Consider the following 21,254-nt stretch of genomic DNA (forward strand, 5'->3'; position numbering starts at 1 on the left):
AGTGCAGTAACAGTTAGTATAGCTGTGTTTAAAAAAGGATTGGATAAGTTCTTGGAGAAGTCCATTACCTGCTATTAATTAAGTTGACTTAGAAATTAGCCACTGCTATTACTAGCAACAGTAACATGGAATAGACTTAGTTTTTGGGTACTTGCCAGGTTCTTATGGCCTGGATTGGCCACTGTTGGAAACAGAATGCCTTATATGCTACTCAAACCAGCCCACAAAAGATTATTCCCACATGCATTTTATTCACCCCCAGAGCCCTTGTGCCCAAATATATGTGCTCTTGCCTAAGAACATACGCAGTGCCATACTGAGCTTGACCAAAATCCATCAAACCCAGAATCCTGTCTCTAATTGACCAATCTAGGTCACAAGTGCCTGGTTGGATCCCAAAAAATAGATCAAATCCTTCTTACTCATAAATAGAGATAAGCAGTGGAGATAAGTATAGCTTGGTTTAAGAACATGCCATACTGGGTCAGACCAAGGGTCCATCAAGCCCAGCATCCTGTTTCCAGCATCCAAAAAGGTTTAGACAAGTTTCTGGATGAAAAGTCCATAAACTACTGTTAACCATATAGATCTGGGAAAGCCACTGCTTATCTCTATTTATGAGTAAGAAGGATTTGATCTATTTTTTGAGATCCAACCAGGCACTTGTGCCCTAGATTGGTCAATTAGAGACAGGATTCTGGGTTTGATGGTCTTTTGGTCAGGCTCAGTATGACACTCCATATATTCTTAGGCAAGAGCACATATATTTGGGCACAAGGGCGCTGAGGGTGAATAAAATGCATGTGGGAATAATCTTTTGTGGGCTGGTTTGAGTAGCATGTAAGGCATTAATGAAGTCTCAATGGTGGATCCTCCTCCTGTACATCCTGAATAACTCCCAATTAACCACTTTTATAAGAGATGTTATTCTGCAGAATGCAAATATTCTGGGATATTTGCCCTTGGGAGTTAGGATTGGATGAATCAGGTCCATAGTGATCGCACATCTTTTTGACTCCCACCCATCTAAAAACTACATGGGTCACAAGTTGGGATGTATTCTGACTATAATGACCATACAATTGGGAAAAATGTGGGAAAGATGACAGATCTGATGAATTAAAACAGATTTCCTATGATCTTGCAGTAACCTTACAGTTAAAGGTTCTTATAAAGAAAATTACACACAGGCAAGCCTTATGTCATATAATGGATTTTATTTGATGGCACAGAAAAGCTAATCAGGCTTTCCAAACATGTGAATAGTATTGAGCAGTTAGAATTCTAAATGCTGTCTAAAAGCACAGATAGGTCACAATATTCCTTCATCATTTTTGGTTACACAGCTGACTCCTTTCTGCTTTAAGTGTCACTCATAGGTTTGAACCATTATTCCTGCAAATATGTCTAGCCTGCAATCAGGTGTCCTTCCAATCACAGCTACTTCCACACATACCAGGCTAGGTCATCCTCATCATTGCCTCTACTCTAGGAATGTGCTGTCATTTTAATACAACAATACAACATCAAGCATATCAGTTATATCGTTTTGTATGGTTTCCCATTGGAAAGGACACAAAACAACTAACAAAATTTAGTTTCATGTCATTGTGTCATTTTAGCATGCACTATTGGTAGAGTATGTACATTGTAAAAATGTACATGCGGTGTAAAAAAATATATATATAGCATATGCTGAACCAAAATGGCAGAATGACACAAAATATTTTTTACCATGCACACCTCTGCCCTCAGAAGTTTTTTGTTTGTACCCAAGCAATGATTGAAAGTTGCTTTTTCATGCCTGCAGCTGCACTTTGGGAGCGCAAACAAATAACTGACTTTCTACATCCTGTACTTTTCCATCTTATGCCTGAAGGTCAGATAATCAACTCTTGTAGCCTAACATTTGAGATGTGTACTTTTAGGCCAGTAATTTTCACAGTAGTGTTCTTTGATTTTGAGCTTAAAAAACAGAAGGAAGTCAATCAACTTAGTTTTGAAAAACTCTATTTTTCCCTAACCAAGGGGGGGAAAGAGGGGAACATGCACTGAAGCCCTTTTTTTTCATATAGTTTATGTTTAATTTATCTGAAAACGCTATTCTGTAATATCCGACTTATAGTGCTTCAGCGTGCGAGCAGAAGGATCAGTAGCTTTAATCCACCTAGGCATCCAGTAATGAGTTAACCAGTTGGCGTGCCCTGGATAATACTTCTCAAAGATCTGGCGATAGAAATAGCCTTCTTTTGTTTTAGGAGGATTGAAAGGAAATCTTTCTGCTGCCTTCTCCAGCATAATGTCATCCACCTACAGACACAAAAGTAGGAACATGTTAATCGGTAACTGTATTGCATCAAAGAAGAAAAGGAAATTACATGTTTTTAATAGATGAATTATCACAGCACAAGAATGTGACATGACAAAATCTGAAAAAATGTTTTTGTTGTATTCTTCCTTTCATTTAATATCTTACAATATATTATTCTACAGTGGAAGTTTGCTGAAGGAAGAGGTCTCTTTTAGAAGGGAACCTTTTCAAAAACTGACCCAGTTTCAAGCAGCATACTATCCTATTCAATTCTTAGGCTTTATACCATCTTATTCTCCCCTCAAAGGCACCCAAAGCAGTTTACATCATACGAGATAATACATCAATATAGCACATACTAAATAATGTAACATTCCAAATATGGCACTACCTATCCGCCATCTCACTAGGGAAGAGATGGGGTCTATCACATAATTACCAAATAACACTCCTTCCCAATTTCATTACAATAACTATAAAAAGCAACATATAAATATAAGCATAATGTAAAAAATACATAATAAAACACTTAACAGCATCACAATAAATATGTGAAGACATATTAATCCCACCCCTATCCCCATCTCCTAACAACTACCAGAAATTTAATCAGGATTTTGTTTGCGCCTATCTTTTTCTGATCAAGGCAATAATTGGCCTGACACTACTATGGTCTCAGGTTTCTCAAAGTGAGTTCCACTGGGCCCAAATGACTCTGATGTTGACATTTTTTGGTTTAGTGAAGAAAGATATTGATTTAATAACAGCTCAGTCTAAAAACAAAAGGAGGTTCTGTAATATTACAAAGCAGGAATGTTGGCAATAGTGGATTTGAAGAATGATTTGGACATTGTAAGCAAAGCTGCCAATTAAAGGAGGAGCTATGTCTGATCATTGTTAATAGACAAGACTTTATACAAAATTTTAAAACAGATCTCAGAATTATCCTTTTATTCTCCTTTACAAACTAATTCCATTAGGAAACAAATGGTCAATGTCTTAATAGAGGCCACATGAAAGGGTAAATTACAGACAGGGTGAATTTTCAAAGTTATGGAGGTAATTTTCAAAAGAGTTTCACGTGTAAATGTAATATACTATTGTAGCAATTTTCAAAAGCCCATTTATGCACTTAAATTGCACTTATACATATAAAACCTATCGACAGTTCAATGGCATATTTTATAGCAATTTTCAAAAACCCACTTACATACATAGGGCCAGATTTTAAAACTTAGGCGCGGGCATAGATTTGTACGCGCAACCCAGCGCACACAAATCTACGCCCGATTTTATAACATGCGCGCGCAGCTGCACGCATGTTATAAAATACGGGGTCGGCGCGCGCAAGGGGGTGCACACTTGTGCACCTTGCGTGTGCCGAGCCCTAGGGGAGCCCCGATGGCTTTCCCTGTTCCCTCCGAGGCTGCTCCGAAATCGGAGCAGCCTCGGATGGAACTTTCTTTCTGCCACCTCCCACCTTCCCCGCCCCCCAGCCCTATCTAAACCCCCCCTTACCTTTGTTTGCGAAGTTGCGCCTGCCTCTGGGCAGGCGTAAGTTACGCGCGCCGGCGAAGGCCGGCACGCGATCCCGGGCATAGCAGCAAATGGCCGCTGTGCCTGGAGGCTCCTGCCCCGTTCTGCCCACACCTCGCCCCCTTTTTCAAGCCCCGGAACATACATGCGTCCCGGGGCTTGCGTGCGTCGCCGAGCCTATGCATAGGCTCAGCGCGCAGGAAGCTTTTAAAAGGGTTACGCGCGTATATTATGCAGGTAACCCTTTTAAAATCCGCCCCATAAAGTGCATTTACGTATGTAAAACACAGATTTAAACATTTAAATCCTTTCAAAAATTATCTCCATTGTGCATAAGCCTGTATTCACACAATCAGTATTTGATAAAAGTCAAAAGTACATGCAGACTTTACGTTTCGCACACACATATACGTGCGTAACAAAGGGGTGGACTAGGGGCATTTTGGGGCAGGGCCAACGGTTACGCATGTAAGTTGCTATTTTAAAAGACAGTCACGTATATTTGGCAACTTACTCGCATAATTTTACACCTGCTAATTATCTGGTATAAGTGATATTAAACGGGTTTAATGTGTAGTACTGATTGCATGGGAGGTCTGGGTGGCCTGGGTGAAATTAAGGCAAAAGAACCAGAAGGGTCTTAATGACCTACAGAAGGAATGGGCAAATTGAGGGCTAATTGGTAAAACTGGGAATTTCATTGATGTTCACATGTTTTAAAATGCACCCATTTACGTACGTCCTGCTTTATTTTCATGCATATATTTATAAAATAGCAAAAGTACATGCATTCAATATATTGCTATACATGCTTCCAATGCATTATGGTGTATATTTTAAAAAACAGCGCCGGCGCGAACAAAAGTAGGCCGGATTTTATAAGATACGTGGTAACCGCGCTTATCTTATAAAATCCGGGGTCGGCGCACGCCGAGCCCTGCGTGCGCTGCCCGTTCCCTCCAGGGCCGCTCCGAAATCAGAGCAGCCTCGGAGGGAACTTTCCTTCCACCCCACCCCCCCGCACCTTCTCCTCCCTAACCCACCCCCCACCCCGGCCCTATCTAAACCCCCTCCACCTTTATCGCACAAGTTACGCCTGCTTGAAGCAGGCGCAACTCGCGCGCGCCGATGGCCCACTGCCGCGCCATCACCCGACCCGGGGGCTGGTCCGGAGGCCTCAGTCACGCCCCCCCCCCAGAACGCCCCCGGGCCGGTACCACACCCCCCGGAATGTCCCGAACGTTGCGCCGCCCCCCCGACACGCCCCCCTAGCAAAGCCCCGGGCCTTATGCGCGTCCCGGGGCTTGCGCACACCGCCGAGCCTATGCAAAATAGGCTTGGCACGCGCAGGGTTTTTTTTAAGGGTTATGCACTTAAGTGCGTAGTAACCCTTTTAAAATCCGGCTCTATATGTATTCGCATGTAAGCCTACACGCATAGTTTGCGGGGTAGAGATACGCATATTTTATAAAACATGCATATATCATACACATGGGTTATAAAATACTAGTATAGATCTGCTCACGGCCATAAATGCCGCCATGCGCATTTGTTTTTCAAAGTTGATCATCCAGTTACCATTATCATATAAACCTAAGATTCATAAAACATTTCATTGACTTCCAGGATTGCCCTATTATTTCAACAAAGGGCTCTTTACCTGAACCACTATCTTTAATGATAGATTTTTACATTTTTTAAATTTCAATATTGCCCTCCTTTTTAAGGTAACTAAAGAGATATGGCCAGTGGACCATATCAAAGGCCTTTTCGGCGTCGATGGATAACAGTACTGCCGGGGTCCCTTGTGCCTTGACCAAACATATAAGGTCCACAACCTCTCTCACATTATTTGCCGTCATGCGGCCGGGAATAAAACCCGCCTGGTCCAAATGCACTAATTTGGCCATGACTCGCTTCAGCCTATTTGCCAGGATCTTAGCAAAGAAGGAGATTGGTCTGTAGGAGCCACACAAGGAGGGGTCCCACCCAGGCTTGGCCAGGATGGAGATCCCGGCTACATTGGCACTGGGCATGAGAGAAGATAATCGGACTTCAACGAGTTAAACCACTCCTGCAATAATGGGGTAATTTGAGTGGAGAATGTTTTGTAAAATAAGGCCGTATACCCATCTAGACCTGGAGCCTTATGAATTTTTAACCCCTTGATTACCTGCAATATCTCATGTCCTGTGAAGTCTTTATCAAAAAACTGCCTTTCAATGTCAGATATGCAAGGAATATCTACACCTTGGAGGTACTGTTCTATGTGGCCTGTTTGAATCTGAGGGTCTGCGGAATAAAGGGACTTATAAAAATCCATAAATTGTTGGCGCATTTCCTCCGGCTTGGTTAACATGATACCCCCTTCCGATTTGATTTTCACTATTTGACGTTGGGCCACTCGTTTTTTCAAGCGGCGAGCCAAAAGTTGGCTGGCCTTATTCCCCCATTTAAATCGTTCCTGTTTTATTTGCTGGAGTTGGAAGGCTATTGTTTCTAACTCAAGGGCATGAAGCGCTTCTCTAGCTCTCTGGAGTTTTGTGTAACAAGCCTTAGCTAACGTTTTCTTATGTAGGTGCTCCAGTTCCTGGATCTCTCGCCGTAACTGCTGCTGTTGTTTGGTTCTATTTTTTTAACATATGCCACCCTAGCTATTAAGCGGCCTCTAATCACGGCCTCTAAGCCTTCCCAAACCATGGAGGGGTTAGTATCCTCCTTTACACTAAAGGCAATATATTCGGAAATAGCCTCTTCTAGTTGCATGCAATATTGTTCGTTCCTCAGTAATGAATTATTGAGAGTCCAGAATCGCCCCCCCTCCCGTCTAGAAAGATCTTTCAAAATAAGTTCAACTGGCGCATAATCAGACCATGTGATCGGTTTGATATCTACCATGCTATGCTGGGGTAACAATAGTTTGTCTATAAGAAAGAAGTCCAGCGTGGAGTAGGAATGGTGGGGATTAGAGAAGAAGGTATAGTTTCAACTATGGGGAAACTGGAACCTCCAGATATCTAAAAGATTCCATTTTCTCATCAGTTTCTTCACTCTGGTCCTTGCAGTATCCATTCCAGAGCTACCACCCTTTGTGTTATCAACCCGGGGGTCTAATGTTAAATTAAAATTGCCCACTAATATCAGGTGACCCTCTACTGCCTGCACCAGGTAATGACCCAAGGCGGTATAAAACGAGGCTTGACCCTGCACTGGAGCATATATATTAACCAAGGTAAACGTAACATTTGTCAGCTGGAATTGTATCATCACATATCGGCCCTCAGGATCAATAAAGTGACTTTTTATCACCCCTTGAAAGTCTCTGTGAAACAGAATGGCAGCACCCGTATATTTATCTTGATGTGTAGCGGCCGCAAAGTATTGGGTGGGATAAAGGGACCACTGCATTAATGATTTATACCGTTTCCTTAAATGCGTCTCTTGCAGGAAAATGATAGCGGCCTCTGAACGTATTATTTCAGCTCTCAGAAGCTGGCGTTTTCTGGGGCTATTAAGCCCTTTTACATTCAGGGTAACAGTACAGAATTAGCAGCCAAATGTCCGATCTGGATTCCTTTATTGAGCAGAGACACAAATATGTAAATTCTGTACTGTTGCCCTCACGGCTTTGTTAGACAGCCTCCCTTGCTGTTTCTTCAGTCCTTTTACATTCAGGGACAGCATAGATAATTGCTCAATCATGATTTATTCATTTAAGAAAGTAGGAAGAAAAGCAAGAAGGTCAAAGGTACCGTCGTAGTGTGTGTGTTGCCATTCTGTTTGCCCTGTGTGAGGAATGCGGTCAATACGGAATCTCAGTCCAAAACCCCAATCCCCAAAATATCTGCTATGCTGCCATAGCAAAGCTGCCCACGCAGCTAGAGGGGAGAACCGTGAGAACATTAAAACGTGCCACCCCCCCCCCGTGTCTCCCATGCAAACGTTATTTAACAAGTATAATAAGTCATTAACCCTTTATAAAACTAACAACCAAATCGCAAATCCTGTGTGAGTGCACTCAGAGTGCAGTCTTTCTGCCTATCCAAAGAGGATGGCATTGTCACTCCCCGCTACATTTCTCTGTCCAGTAAAGCCAGGAATATACCACAGTGTCTCCTCATCCTCTTTCTTTTCCAGCTTGGGGGTCCCCGGATTGCCTCTGAAGTCGCTTGTTGTTTTTACCCACTCTCTGCCAGCATGGCCTATCTAGTCGTCCAGTTGCAGGTGCTCGGTTCTGCTGTCTGGTCTTCTGGGTCATGTAGCAGGCCTCCGTCAGTATGCGTTCTGCTTCCTCCGCCTTATGCACCGTGGAGGTAGATCCCTGTATGGTCATTGTGATCCCAAAAGAAAACAGCCATCGGTATCTGATCCCCTCTTTCCGCATAACAGCTGTGACGTCCTTAAATTCCGCTCTTTTTTTCAGTGTCAAGGGAGAAAGATCAGATAATATAGAGATTGGATGATTTTCCCAGGTCCAGCTGTGTTGCTTTCTTGCTATAGACAGCACTTTCTCTTTAACAGGGAATCTGTGAAAGCAGGCTAATATATCACGCGGTCTGTCTCCAACTTTTGAGCCCAGCGTGCGGTGCGCTCTTTCCAACACAATCTCCACCGTGCTCTGCTCCGGGTCACTGCCATCTGCTTGGGTCAGCAAAAAGGCACATATATTTTGCACCACCTCTGGGACATTAAGATACTCAGCTGTTTCTGGCACTCTCCGGAACCGTAAGTTACATCGGCGCCCCCTATTTTCCAAGTCCTCCATTTTGAGGAGAAGAGCTGGGTTTTCCTGCTGTAACTCGGTCATGTGGGAATCTAGCTGATCAAGTTTTGCTTCCTGTGCATCCTGTCACACATCGCACTCATCAACGCACCGCCCCAGGTTCGAGATGTCTTCCTTCATCTCTGTGATGAGTTCCCTCATTTCTTTTTTAAAGTCAGTCACCTCCGTTCTAATTTCCCTAAACCATTCCCTGAACTCTTCTCAGGAGGGAATTCCACTCACCAGCCGACTCAGAGGGCTCCGCGGCAATGCTGGACGCCATGTGCGTCTCTCCGCGGCTCTCTTAAGCACCAGGCCCTGAATTTTCTTCCGCGGATTTATAAGAGAACTGCCGGAGATTGGGGGTCTTCTTTTTAGTGGGCTGAGCCATAACCTCTCCCGGAGGTCAGAGCGCTGCTTTGTGCACTGTTTCACGGGGTTTCCTGCCAGTGTGCATGCAATTAGGCTCGGTGAGGAACGGAGCAAACGCTTAAGTGGCCATCTTCCGTGGTGGCCACACCCCCTCCTCGTGATCGGCCAGTTTTGATTCAATAAGTACTTTGATTAGCTCCTATCTCAATCAGTAATTCTCTTAAAAAAAAAAAAAAAAAGATTAAGGTCTGGTCCTTCACTTTTGATCCAACCCTTTCAGACATGCATCCATTTTAAAAGAAGTGAAGTCTTTCTCCTCTTTCATTAGCAAAAGATATGTTTTTAATAATTATTTGAATTTTAAATATATATTATTTAACTCACAATTTTGTTTAACAACATAATTATCCTGTGACTCCTGAAGCAGGCAGTTTGTTGTGATGAGTCTCCAGTCTGAAGCATCCACATGGTGGTTTGAAATTGTAGCCTGGTCTCTAGATGCCTGTACATAGTAGTCTGAAAATATTGCTCCACACCATGAGAAATCAATTTGAATACCTACTTTGTTTAATATCTCAATCCACCTCGAAAGTTAAGTATTTAGAGCTTTTTGGTCACACACATTGCTCATAAAGAATTTATTAGAGGGATAGCACAGTTGAGAGATATTTTGTTTGCATTGCTAAAAACAACAACAAAAAAATAGGGGGGGAAGTGACATCATTAGACCAGATGGCTGCCTAAATCAGTAGCTCCCAGCCCGAATCTGTTATAATCCCCGCTAATTGCAATCGAGCACTTGTCTGACTATCTGAGAGTTGACAACAGAGGAGTTGAAAGGCAGGATGGCGTCACAAAAAAAGAAAGTGGATTTGAAGCATTTCTCCTTTGCAGGCATGGCAGTGGCTGGAGCACTAGAACCTGATTGTGAAGCAATGAAAGAACATGAGGCACTGAAGGTAAGCCACGATTGTGGTGAAAATGCAGCTGATGGCGTGCCGATGCGAGTAGATTTCCAGGCGTGGTTTAGAGAACTCTGTAGGGATATGGCGAGCATTAGAAAGGAAGCTGGGGTCAGGATGGCTAATATGTGCAGTGACATTACTGAGCTGGGATGCCGAGTAGAGGAGTCAGAATCCAGACTAGACGAGCAGGCCTCCGACTTGCCGTGATGGCAAGAGGTGCATGATAAGATGTTGCTGGCAAACGAGGAATTATTCATGTACATGAGGACATTGAAAATAGGTCCCACAGAGCAAATTTGTGATTTAGAGGTGTCCCAGAAGAGGCTGAGTTTGGAGACTGTTTCCAGATGGTATCTAGCATTTGTACTGCGGTGCTGGGTTTGGATAAGCACACAGCGGATGTGCTGTGGAAGTTAGAAAGTGCACTTAGAGCACTGGGGCTGGTGAGCAATAAACAACCGAGGGACATCACCACATGTTTCCACAGCTTTTCTTTAAAGGAAAAACTTGTGGCAAATTCAAGGAAAACAGGATTGCTAGTGTAGAGAGGCGATAAAATCAAAATTTACCAAGATCTGATTACTTCAACCATTCGGAAGGGAAGGGAGCTTCGGGACATACTAACACAGCTGTGTCATCATAATGTGAAATATGGGTGGCTATTCCCTTTTGGCCTGAACTTCAGCATCAGTGGGGTATCTTCACAAGTGAAAATGGTTTTGGAGGCAGTGTAAATAATGAGGGCTGCAGGCATGGAGGTCCAACAGAGCAACACAGCCACAAAAGCACAAGAATATGACAAATTGAATGTTGAAACCTCAAGAAGACAGCAAGTGAGCAAAGGCAGCAGGAGGCTGAGACGCCAGTCTGGTTGGTCGACATCATCTAAGGAAGCTCCAGTTTGAGGAAAATGGTCAAAATCACAACTGATAGCCAGAACTATCAGTTGTGATTTTCTTTTTCATTTGGCTATCTGTTTAGCTCAAAAAGGTTTCCTTATGCTATGTGGGGAAAAGGGAGGAGAATAACTTTGTTGTGGTTAGTTAGGATTGGGTTATGGGCTGCTGGGGTGGTGATCTAGTAGGAATGTTTTATTCCCCACACAAAAGGGAGTCCACAGGAAATGAAGGTAGATACGGATTGGGAAGTGATGGGAGGGAATGTGGTTGGGGGAGAATATTAGGATAGCTGAGGTTAGATGGAGAGGTCACAAAGTTTCATGGAATGGGTGCAAAGAATGTGGATTTGTGGGTGGTTGTATAGCAGTAATTAGGGTGAGTGTTGGGAGTTACTGGCTGAAGGGGGGAGAAGTATTGGTCAATGATAGGAATGCTGAAAATTATATCTATTAATACTAAGGGGTGGAACTCACTGGTCAAGAGAAGGTTGCTTTACCAGGAGGTGGTGGGACTCAAGACCAATGTAATCTTTTGCCAGGACACAAAACGTAGAAAACGATTGCTATGGAATAAGTCTTTCCCACAACAATATATATCTTCAGTGAGTGTAAAAAGTAAATATTGTGGAGTGGCTTTATTATTCTTATGTATTTTGGTGGTGGATGTACAGGCAGTCTTGAGAGATGCGGAGGGTAGGCATGTTTTAGTTAAGGTGCTGGTGGATAATAAGATATTTACTATGCTCAATTTACGGTATATGCCCCAAATATAGAGCAAGGGCCCTTCTTGGATAGCATCTTAACTCTCCTAGAGGGGTGAGCAGAAGGGTATCTCATTGTAGGGAGGAGACTTCAATACTACTAGATACCCCTATCTCGATAATACAGGTTCTGGGCTGGGGACGGACGGACAAGAAAACAGAAATGTTCTTAAAAATCAGATGTTGGATAGTGGGTTGATAGATATTTGGAGATTGAGGAACCCTACCATACGAACTGTACCTATAACTAGTGATTCTCACATGGAATGATGGTATATAAACATTCAAATAAATATAAAGATATTTTTTCCAAACATATAAATCTTATTCGCATTTGGATTATCTTCTGATTGACAAAACTCTAGTGGGCCAAATAGAGGATGTTGATTTGGGTAAAATCACATAGTCGAATCATGCTCCAGACTGTTGTGTCTCAAAACAAAATGTAGGAGTAGGGCACGCAATATAGGCTATTGGATGATAAAACATTTAATGAAACACTCACGGATGATATGTGCAAGTATTTGAATAATAATAATATAGACAATATTTCCCTGGACTGTATGAGAGTTTCTGAAGGCAGTGGTAGGGGCAAGCTGATTTCATGTGCCACATATCTCAAAAGAGAAAGGGAGGGTAAAAGACTGCAAATTATGCAACAAAGAGCAAAATTAGAGGTGAGCCACAAGAGGTCGCCAGAACTTCATACATTGAGAAAGCTGGAGGCCACAAAAAGGGAAATGCAATCGTTAGACTTCGCTAAAATAGCATTTCAGCTAGATTTTATAAAACAGAGGCATTTTGAGTTTGGTAATAAGGCAGGACGTTTACTCGCAAGGCGTTTGAAGGATAAGGCTATTACCAGCAGATTCACACGTTCTATGTGGAGCTGTATGACTCAGTTAAAAATGTTACAGAACAGGATATAGAAAAGTATTTGCGGGGAGTGGAACTCCTGATTTTATCAGAAAAGCTTAGAGAGGTTCTTAATAAAGAGATTTTGATAACTGAGGTGTATCAAGTCATTAAAGATTTAAAAATAGGTAAACCACCAGGATTGTATGGCTTTACTGCTAAATTCTACAAAACATTTTATCCAGTTATTATTCAGCCATTAGTAGATATGTTCAGTTATCTGAGGAATAGAGGATCAATTTCATCAAGTGCTAATCTTACTGGAATAACTATTCTGCCAAAGGGAGGCAGGGATCCCACACATTGTGGTTCCTACAGGCTCATTACCCTAATCAATATAGATCTTAAAACATTGACTTAAGGACAAATTTTTATTCTCCTGCGCATGTAAAAAACCCCCGTGGTTAGGCCTTACATGCGCTGCGCGCATCTTCAAAGGGGCCCGGCCACGCACGTAACCCCTGTTACGCGCCAAAGTGCTGGGTCCAGATAAAGGGGCGGTCCGGGGGGTGGGGCTGGAGGCAGCTGGTACAGCGGCCATTTGCCGCTGTGCTGGGAAAGTGCGTGCAAGTTACTACTGCACCGGAGAAGCAGCAACTTGAAAAAGAAAACAAATAAGATAAAGTAGGGCACGTTTAGGGGGTGGGGAGGAGAGGGGAAGGGGAAGGAAGGTTAGACAGAGGGGGGGGTAGAAAAGTTTCCTGGGGAAGGCTGGGATGCACCACTGCACGGGAATTCCCTAAATCTTTCCCCCCTTGTGCGCGCCTCCTGCCCATGCGTGCGCAGATTACAAAATACAGTACGCATCAGTGCGCGCCTGTTATAAAATTGGTGCGTCCATGTGTGCGCGCCGGGTAGCGCGTGCACATGGATGCGTGTGCGCTTCTTTAAAAATCTACCCCTAAGGTCATAGCAGTTAGACTGGAAGCGGTGGCTCCACTGCTCATTCACAATGATCAATCAGGATTTGTACCGGGGAGGCTAGCCTCGGACAATGTTAGGCGTTTCTTGGAACTTATCTGGAAAACACAGCAGAAGAATACACCAGCTGTTCTGTTAACAGTCGATGCAGAAAAAGCCTTTGACAGTGTTCAAAGTGTTAGAAAAAATGCAGTTGGGAGAAAGACTTTATCGGGCGGGTTCAAAGTTTATATGAAAGACTGCAAGCTTGCATAAAGATAAACAGGGGCTACTCTGCCCCATTTGAGATAAAGAGGAGCATGAGGCAGGGGTGCCCTGTGTCTCCACTACTTTTTTGCTTTGTCTTTGGAACCATTTGCACAAAGGATTAGATGTAGCACTCTAGGGCAGGGTATAAAAGAGGGCGAGTTTGATTATAAGTTGTCCCTGTTTGCTGATGATCTGCTGTTCACGGTCTCAGAGCCAGAAGCTTCACTTAGGGCTTTGTTGATGGAAATGAGAACTTTTGGGACAGTTGCAAGGTTTAAGATCAATGAGAACAAATTGGAGATGTTAAACATATCTGTACCCAAGATGCAAACTGCAAGTTTGGTTGCAGCTTCCATTTAAAAACAGCAATATCTGGGGATTAAGATAGGTCTCAAGGTGGATGAGCTGGTTGGGTTTAATTATGTTCCCCTAGTCCATGAGGTCAAAGGGATCTAGATACGTGGAATAGGATGGATATCTCCTGGCTGGGAAGAGTGGCCATTATTAAGATGAACATTCTACCTTGATTTTGTTATTTTTTTCAGACACTCTCACTGGCAACTCCGGATAAGATTCTGAAACTGTGGCAACGTAAGGTGTTGGGATTCATTTGGAAAAGGAAACCACCAAGGGTGTCCAGCTGGGTTCTTAGTGTCCCAAACGTATCATGATATTATGTGGCCTCTTAGTTAAGTACGTTTATACTGGCATAAGAAAGGGGAGCATAAACTATGGACAAATATTGCCCCAGTCGTTGCAGGAGATCCGCCTTTGGAGGTTAGGGCAAGGTTAAGGGGGGAACCTATGGCTAATGGTCTCTCCCCTTTTTCCTGGCTGACCTTGGAAGTGTGGAGAAAATGGAGATCGAGTCTGGTTGGAGATAGACTTGCATATCATCGCACATCATTTGTATACAATAGAAGCTTTTTCCCAGGGACTGAGCTGAAGGAAATAGTGAGATGAAGGAAGAGGGAGATAACCAAACTGGAGCAGGTATAGGATAGCCAGGGTTTAATTCCCTATAGCAAGCGGCAGATGATGTATCCTTTACTGGAGAAAGACCTTTTTTCTTACAACCAATTAGCCCATTTTTTCTGTAAGGAAAAGATTGGTGTTGAATTAAAGGGCAAAACGCTATTTGTAAATTTCTATGAACAAGCAGATTGGCTCAAAAGGCCTATTTTACAGATCTATGCATTGTTGAATTTGGAGCTGAAAATGAAACCACCCACAAGCTAGCCTGGGGAGGCAGATTTAGGAGGAGCCTGGAAGAGAGTGAATGGGATCGTTGTTTTATGGTTATAGGTAGACGTTCTGTGTATGCCCTGATAAAAGAAAATGGATACAAAATGCTATATAAGTGGTACTTAACTCCAGCTAGATTATGTTAAATGTTTGCATCAACTAGTGAGAGATGTTGGAAGGGTTGTGGGGCTCAGTGCAAGTGGGAATGTCCGGAGTTTGGTAAATTATGGGATGTAGGGTTGTTTTTTTTTTTTTACTTCCTCCATGATATGGCTGGGATTCTCATCCCCAAAGATCCTAAAATGTGTTTGCTAAACATTCCAGTTGAGGTGGGGAATGAAAGCCACCAGCGCCTGTTGATACAAGTAGTTACGGCTGCAAGATGTGAAATAGCCTATTGACGGTGTAGACAGTCCCTGCCTTCTGTAGCAGAGGTTTGCACCAGAATTGCGAGAGTATACTAAATGGGGAAGCTCACAGCCATGGAAAACGATAGGATAGATGGTTTTGAGAAAATTTGGAGGCCATCCATAAACAAGAATAGCAAATGACTGGGTATGACTAAGAAGGGGAGGGGTGAAGAGCTGCTTGAGTAAGGGGGGTAGGCAGTATGGCTTATACTGAGCAAATTACTTGAGAGATGGGAATTACTGTTATAATATTTTTAAATAAGAGTAAATAGCCAGTTCTGCACTCCTGCATACTGAGAGCGGGAGCTATATTTTTTGGGGAGAGGGGATTAATGTGAAATGCAGGGTTCTATGGCAATATTTTACAACGCCTTATACTTTATTGTGAGAGACCATGGTTAGTATGCACCTTGTTATCCTCAGATTTTTTTGTTGGAACATTGTTGATAAAATGTTGTAGATAAAACCTGCTAATAAAGATATAATTATTTAAAAAAAAACACAAAAAATATGATATAAAGAATATTAATTTCAGTAGGTGATTATAATTGTATGCTCTTGTCAAATAGTTTTATCAATTTTTGAAGATTTGTCACTGTACGATATCAACATTTTTTTTTAATTATTTTGTACTTTGGGGGCCCTCCTTTTTAAAATATTTTATAGTTGTGTGATGTGGGCATTTATGTCTCTGTTTTGCATTGGTTTTCAGGCATATCATCATGCCCACCCTTTATTCACCTCCTTAAAGGTTTCAGTGCTTTCCACAGACCTCAAAGCCATTTTTCTCACAATTTTGTCACTTTGCCCCACCCTCCCACCTTCCAGCTATGGTAAGAAAGCTTCTGTTTAGCACAAGTACTTAGGGCCTTATTTTCCAGACGAATCGCACGCAATAAGGGAAGTTTCGCACGTGAAAAGTCCCTTATCGCGTGCAATACCAAGATGGGGGCGGAGTCGGCCCCGGAAGAGGAGTAGTCGGGGCGTCACTGGGGCCGAGTCCACGAAGACGCCGTGGACGACGAAAAGGTAAGGCCCTTTTCGTGTCCTAGTTCGCGCCCAATAGCTACACCTTCTTTGGTGGCGCTATTGGGTGCGAAACCGGCAGCGATTGCACCGCGGCGGTGTGATCGCTGCCGGCTAGCGCAGGACCGCCCCCCGGGTCGACCCCCCCCCGCCCCTCATTACCTAAAGTATCACAGGCCTGCGATACTTTAGAAAATGAGGCCTTTAATTATACAATGGCGACAATCTCTCTCTCCCAATCTCCCCCATGCCATGCAGCCATATCCAGGCAGCCTAAACTCTGTTCCCTACACCTCAGAACCTAGTGCTAGAGCTCAGCTGCAGTTTTAACCCTCATTTTTTTATCACAAAGATGAGAAGAAAAATAATAGCACATTTAAACAAATTTCACATTCCTGAATAAATGAAAATAAATAGAAAAGCTTGCTTTGTATAGGGGTTAAAAAAACCCAAAAACTATCTTCTGCATTTCTTTCTCTTCTGCTCCATCTGTGCTCTATGACAAAGCTTTTCACCTTAACAGAGGCAACACTGCAAATTTAAAAAACTGAGGAATTAGTGCAATGCCTGGGTAATGCATCCTTATTTGTTAAAAAATAAATCAATATTGAGGTCTGCAATTAAAGATTTTGTGGAAAACATCCAAAATACCAGCGACAACTATGGAGATGGAAACAGTCCCCAGGTGATAGGGATTTGAGCCAGAATATGTCAATATCTGATTTGCAAGTTGAGTCACTTTAATCCAAATTTCAACATAATTCAAAGTAGGAGGTTTGGAATGCTCATATATACACAGAAAGGCTTTCCTTCTGATTCCAGAGAGAACTTTCAAAGCAGACTACAAAACAAAAAGTACAAAGGGTTTTTTGGGGTTTTTTGTTTTTTTTTTAAACATCTACATAGATTTCATCTCAGATAGTGCAAAAAAAAATCTTTAGGATTAGAAGCATCCAGAGTTTCTCTGTCTACTGTCTAACAAGAATAGGAAATCTCTCAGGGTTTAATATACCAGCGCTCATTAAAATTAACTATCGACTAAAGGATCATACAGGCTCGCATCAAATGAAAAAAAAGATAGTCAAACGAGAGTAGAAAAAGTATATTCAAAGAGCAGGTTTAAAATAATAGGGTGCTCTCAATTTAAAAAAAAATAGCAAACAAAAATACCAGCAAATAGAACAAAATAGTTAGCAAAATTTTAGATTATTAACTGATACTCCTTAACTTTTGCAAGTCCTTCAATTGTAATTTCTTAGAAAAAGGGATAGGTAGAACTAGCTGCACAAGTGTAAATCACCACTCTGTCTAAAATAAAAGAAACTTTTTTTTATAATTGCTGGTACAGTTTTATCTGAATGCATAATCTATGCTCTGAAATGACTGGACATGGCAGAGACATTCAAGAATCTCAAATACAAATACACAAGAGGCAGGCAATTTTCATTGAAACAGATGATACAGAACAAAGGGTCAAAATAGGAGGTTAGATGAGGGATATAGTCAAGATTAACGGCCCTGGAGTCACGTGATGACCAGTGAATAGATGTCCTCAGCTGAGCTCTGTGAACAACCTCGTACTTAAAATTAGCTTTTCTCTTTTTCCTCTCCCATTTTACTGGAACCTTTGGTCAGACTGTTTTTTTATATTCTCCCCTTTCTATTTTTTTTCCTGTGTGTTGCCATTCATGTCTGCTGGTTAATGGACAAATTTGTAATTCAGGAGGATTCTGAGATGGCTACGAAGTCTAAGAAAGCACTGACAGACAAGACCAAGACTTCTGAATCTTCTTCATCTGACTTTGCTACATTGGAGGAAATAAAGAAATGTCTACCAAGATTTCCAAATAGGTTACTACTTTAATAACTGCTGTATTTGAAGACTAGCTTTCAAAAATGCAGTCAATTCTTGAAGAGATGAATAAGTGCATGGGAATACATACCAACAGGATACCAGAGGCCAAAACCCACCTATCTCTACAGGAAGTAGGTCTGTGGAATTACCTCCTCAAGTTGCATAACATCTCAACAGTAACGGTACTGTTGGAAAGAGTGGAAGATTTGGAGAACAGATCACAGAGAAGCAATAAAAAAGGAGGGGGCCTACTATTATTAGTGAATAAAACCTACCATTTGTCCCAACTAAAAATTAATATAGCTGCACGATATGAAGTTGCACTATTTAAATCTAGCCTATTACAAATCTGCCTGGTATATACACCTCCGGGCTTATTAGAGCATAATAGTTCTCCCCTTATAGAACTGTTTTCATCTATGATTGATACTAAGATTCCTACAGTTATTATGGGGGATTTTAATTTACACGTGGACTTGTGGCCACGTTCGGCCAATTGTGAGATTTTCTTAAATACACTAGAAGCATTAGGTTTCACTCAGATTATTAATGCTCCTACGCATAAAGCGGGCCATACTTTGGATTTGGTGTTTTTAAATGACGCCCTGAAGGTCAATATAGTACCTAGTAGTCTACCAGTACCATGGTCGGACCACTATTTAGTTACTGCCGGTCTTTCCCTAAAAAGGCCTCAGATTGAGACGCTGCCAGATGATAAAATAGAAATTGAAGTTAAAAAGGCCTGTAATAGTGAGGATCTTATTGCCAACTTCCCGGAAGCCGTGTTATCTCTAGATAGATCGAATACTTTGGACGCAGTTAAATCTTGGAACTTAACTATGCTGGAGTTAGCAAACAAACTATGTCCCCTTGTAAAAAAATTGATTCCCCTTCAAGGTAAATACAGAGCCCCGTGGTTCTCCTCTCATCTAAAAGAGCTAAAAAGAGGACTGAGGAAAGTGGAAAGAATTTGGCGGAAACACCGAGACGAAGTGTCACAAGTAAACTATAGAATGGCCTTACATAACTATAGAGAAGCAACTAACACGGCCAAACGCAATTTTTATTCGGATAGGATACATAAATTTCAGTTTAATCCTAGGATTTTGTTTCAATATGTATCAGAACTGACCTATATTAGAGGCAATGTAGCTAATTGGGGGAATAACTTAAAAAACAAGAGCAATGAATTTGCCGCCTTTTTCAAGGAAAAAATTCAAATCGTATTAAAAAATCTCAATACACAGACCTTACAAAATATTGTTCTACCTAGTAATCCATCTGTGAATTGGTCAACATTTGATTCCATTTCATCGCTAGAAATAGCGAATTTAATAAAAAAAATGACACCGGCTAATCACTCCATGGACAAAATGCCGATCAATCACTTGAAGGTAGTGCGAGATATTATAGCCAAACCACTAGCTGATATTGTCAATCTATCACTAGAAGAAGGCACATTTCCTGACAGTCTGAAATGTGCAATGGTGAAACCTATTTTGAAGAAAACTAATCTGGATCCAGAAATCTTGACAAACTACAGACCAATTTCAATTCTTCCATTCGTGGCCAAATTGATTGAAAAAGTGGTCAACCGACAGTTAATGGACCACCTAGAAGAACATCAGCTGCTTTTCCCGGCCCAATATGGTTTTCGGAAAGCTCAGAATACAGAGACCCTGCTAATCTCACTACTTGATACCGTACAAAGAGGTTTCGACCAGAATACCTCCTATCTGTTGATTCTGTTGGATATATCAGCGGCATTTGACACCATCAATCATGAAGTACTTATTTCTAGATTGAGCGAAGTGGGTCTTCAAGACAAAACATTAGATTGGTTTAAATCGTTTCTGGCCAATAGATCATACGTTGTTAAATTGGGAACAGCTGAATCCGAGGTAATTGATCTTCATACTGGAGTCCCTCAGGGTTCTTCCCTCTCACCAACTTTATTTAATATTTATATGGCCCCATTATGTAGATTCTTAGCGGGTCTGGGGCTGGTACACTACGTTTTTGCGGACGATATCCAGATATTGATACCCATAAAAGATTCTTTGTCAGCTACATTGAAACTCTGGGATGTCTATTACCAATCAATAAACCAACTTCTTACGCATATGTCATTAGCGCTAAACAATTCAAAAACCGAAATACTCTTTATCGGTAACAAGGTAACAGAGAAAGTAGAAAAGGACATCCTTAACTGTCTCCCTTTATATAAAATTCAATCTGAGGTAAGAGATTTAGGGTGTATGCTAGACTCTGAGCTTAAAATGAAATCTTCTGTGAAGGCTATCCTAAAAGACGGTTTTCACAAATTAAGAGTGTTAAGGAGATTAAAACCACTATTGCACTCAAATGATTTCCGGATTGTAGTCCAGGCATTAATTCTACCCAAGTTAGATTATTGTAATGCCCTATGGTTGGGTTTGCCCTCATCGACTATCCGTCCGCTGCAATTGTTGCAGAATGCCGCTGCACGGCTAATATCTGACACAAAAAAATTTGATCATGTTTCCCCAGTTCTGATGGGTTTACATTGGTTGCCGGTTCAGTTCCGTATACAATACAAGTGCCTAACTTTAATACATAAAGCAATATATGGCACGAATTCGGAATGGCTGAATGCCTCCTTACGTATCCATGTCCCATCACGAAATTTGAGGTCCCTTGGGCAGGCCTTGTTGACCATTCCATCGCCCAAGCTGGCTCACCTTAGTTCAGTGAGAGAGAGGTCCTTATCTTTAGCAGGGCCAAAAATGTGGAATTCCTTAACCGCTGAGATTCGGACAGAGGAGGACATTAACAGCTTTAGGAAGCAGATAAAAACCTGGCTATTCGAACAGGCTTTTAGCCTGAATAGTTGACCCCGTTTTCCATAGTAGTACAGAGACACTAGGAGAGGAGGGAGAAGAGAGTCTAAGAGGGAAGGAGGGGAGATGGGTGGGTGGAGGGGAGGAGGGTAGATGGATGGGTGGAGGGAAGGGGGGTACCTGGGAAGATGTGGCAGAATTGTTGGGAT

The 21,254-nt window shown here is 42.0% G+C and overlaps 1 protein-coding gene across 3 annotated transcripts in view; it reads right to left on the reverse strand.

Annotated features, from left to right (window-relative positions):
• Nucleotides 1-1,203: 1,203 nt before the first annotated feature.
• ASNS (asparagine synthetase (glutamine-hydrolyzing)) overlaps nucleotides 1,204-21,254 on the reverse strand; it is a 112,171-nt gene continuing 92,120 nt past the window's right edge. For all 3 annotated transcript variants that reach the window (XM_029588938.1, XM_029588939.1, XM_029588937.1), the window contains one exon: nucleotides 1,204-2,310. In XM_029588938.1, coding sequence (XP_029444798.1) covers nucleotides 2,101-2,310 — 210 coding nt within the window. In that variant the 3' untranslated portion in view covers nucleotides 1,204-2,100. The remainder of the gene's footprint in view (nucleotides 2,311-21,254) is intronic.

Source organism: Rhinatrema bivittatum, chromosome 2, assembly GCF_901001135.1.
Source record: "Rhinatrema bivittatum chromosome 2, aRhiBiv1.1, whole genome shotgun sequence".
NCBI classification, from domain to species: domain Eukaryota; kingdom Metazoa; phylum Chordata; class Amphibia; order Gymnophiona; family Rhinatrematidae; genus Rhinatrema; species Rhinatrema bivittatum.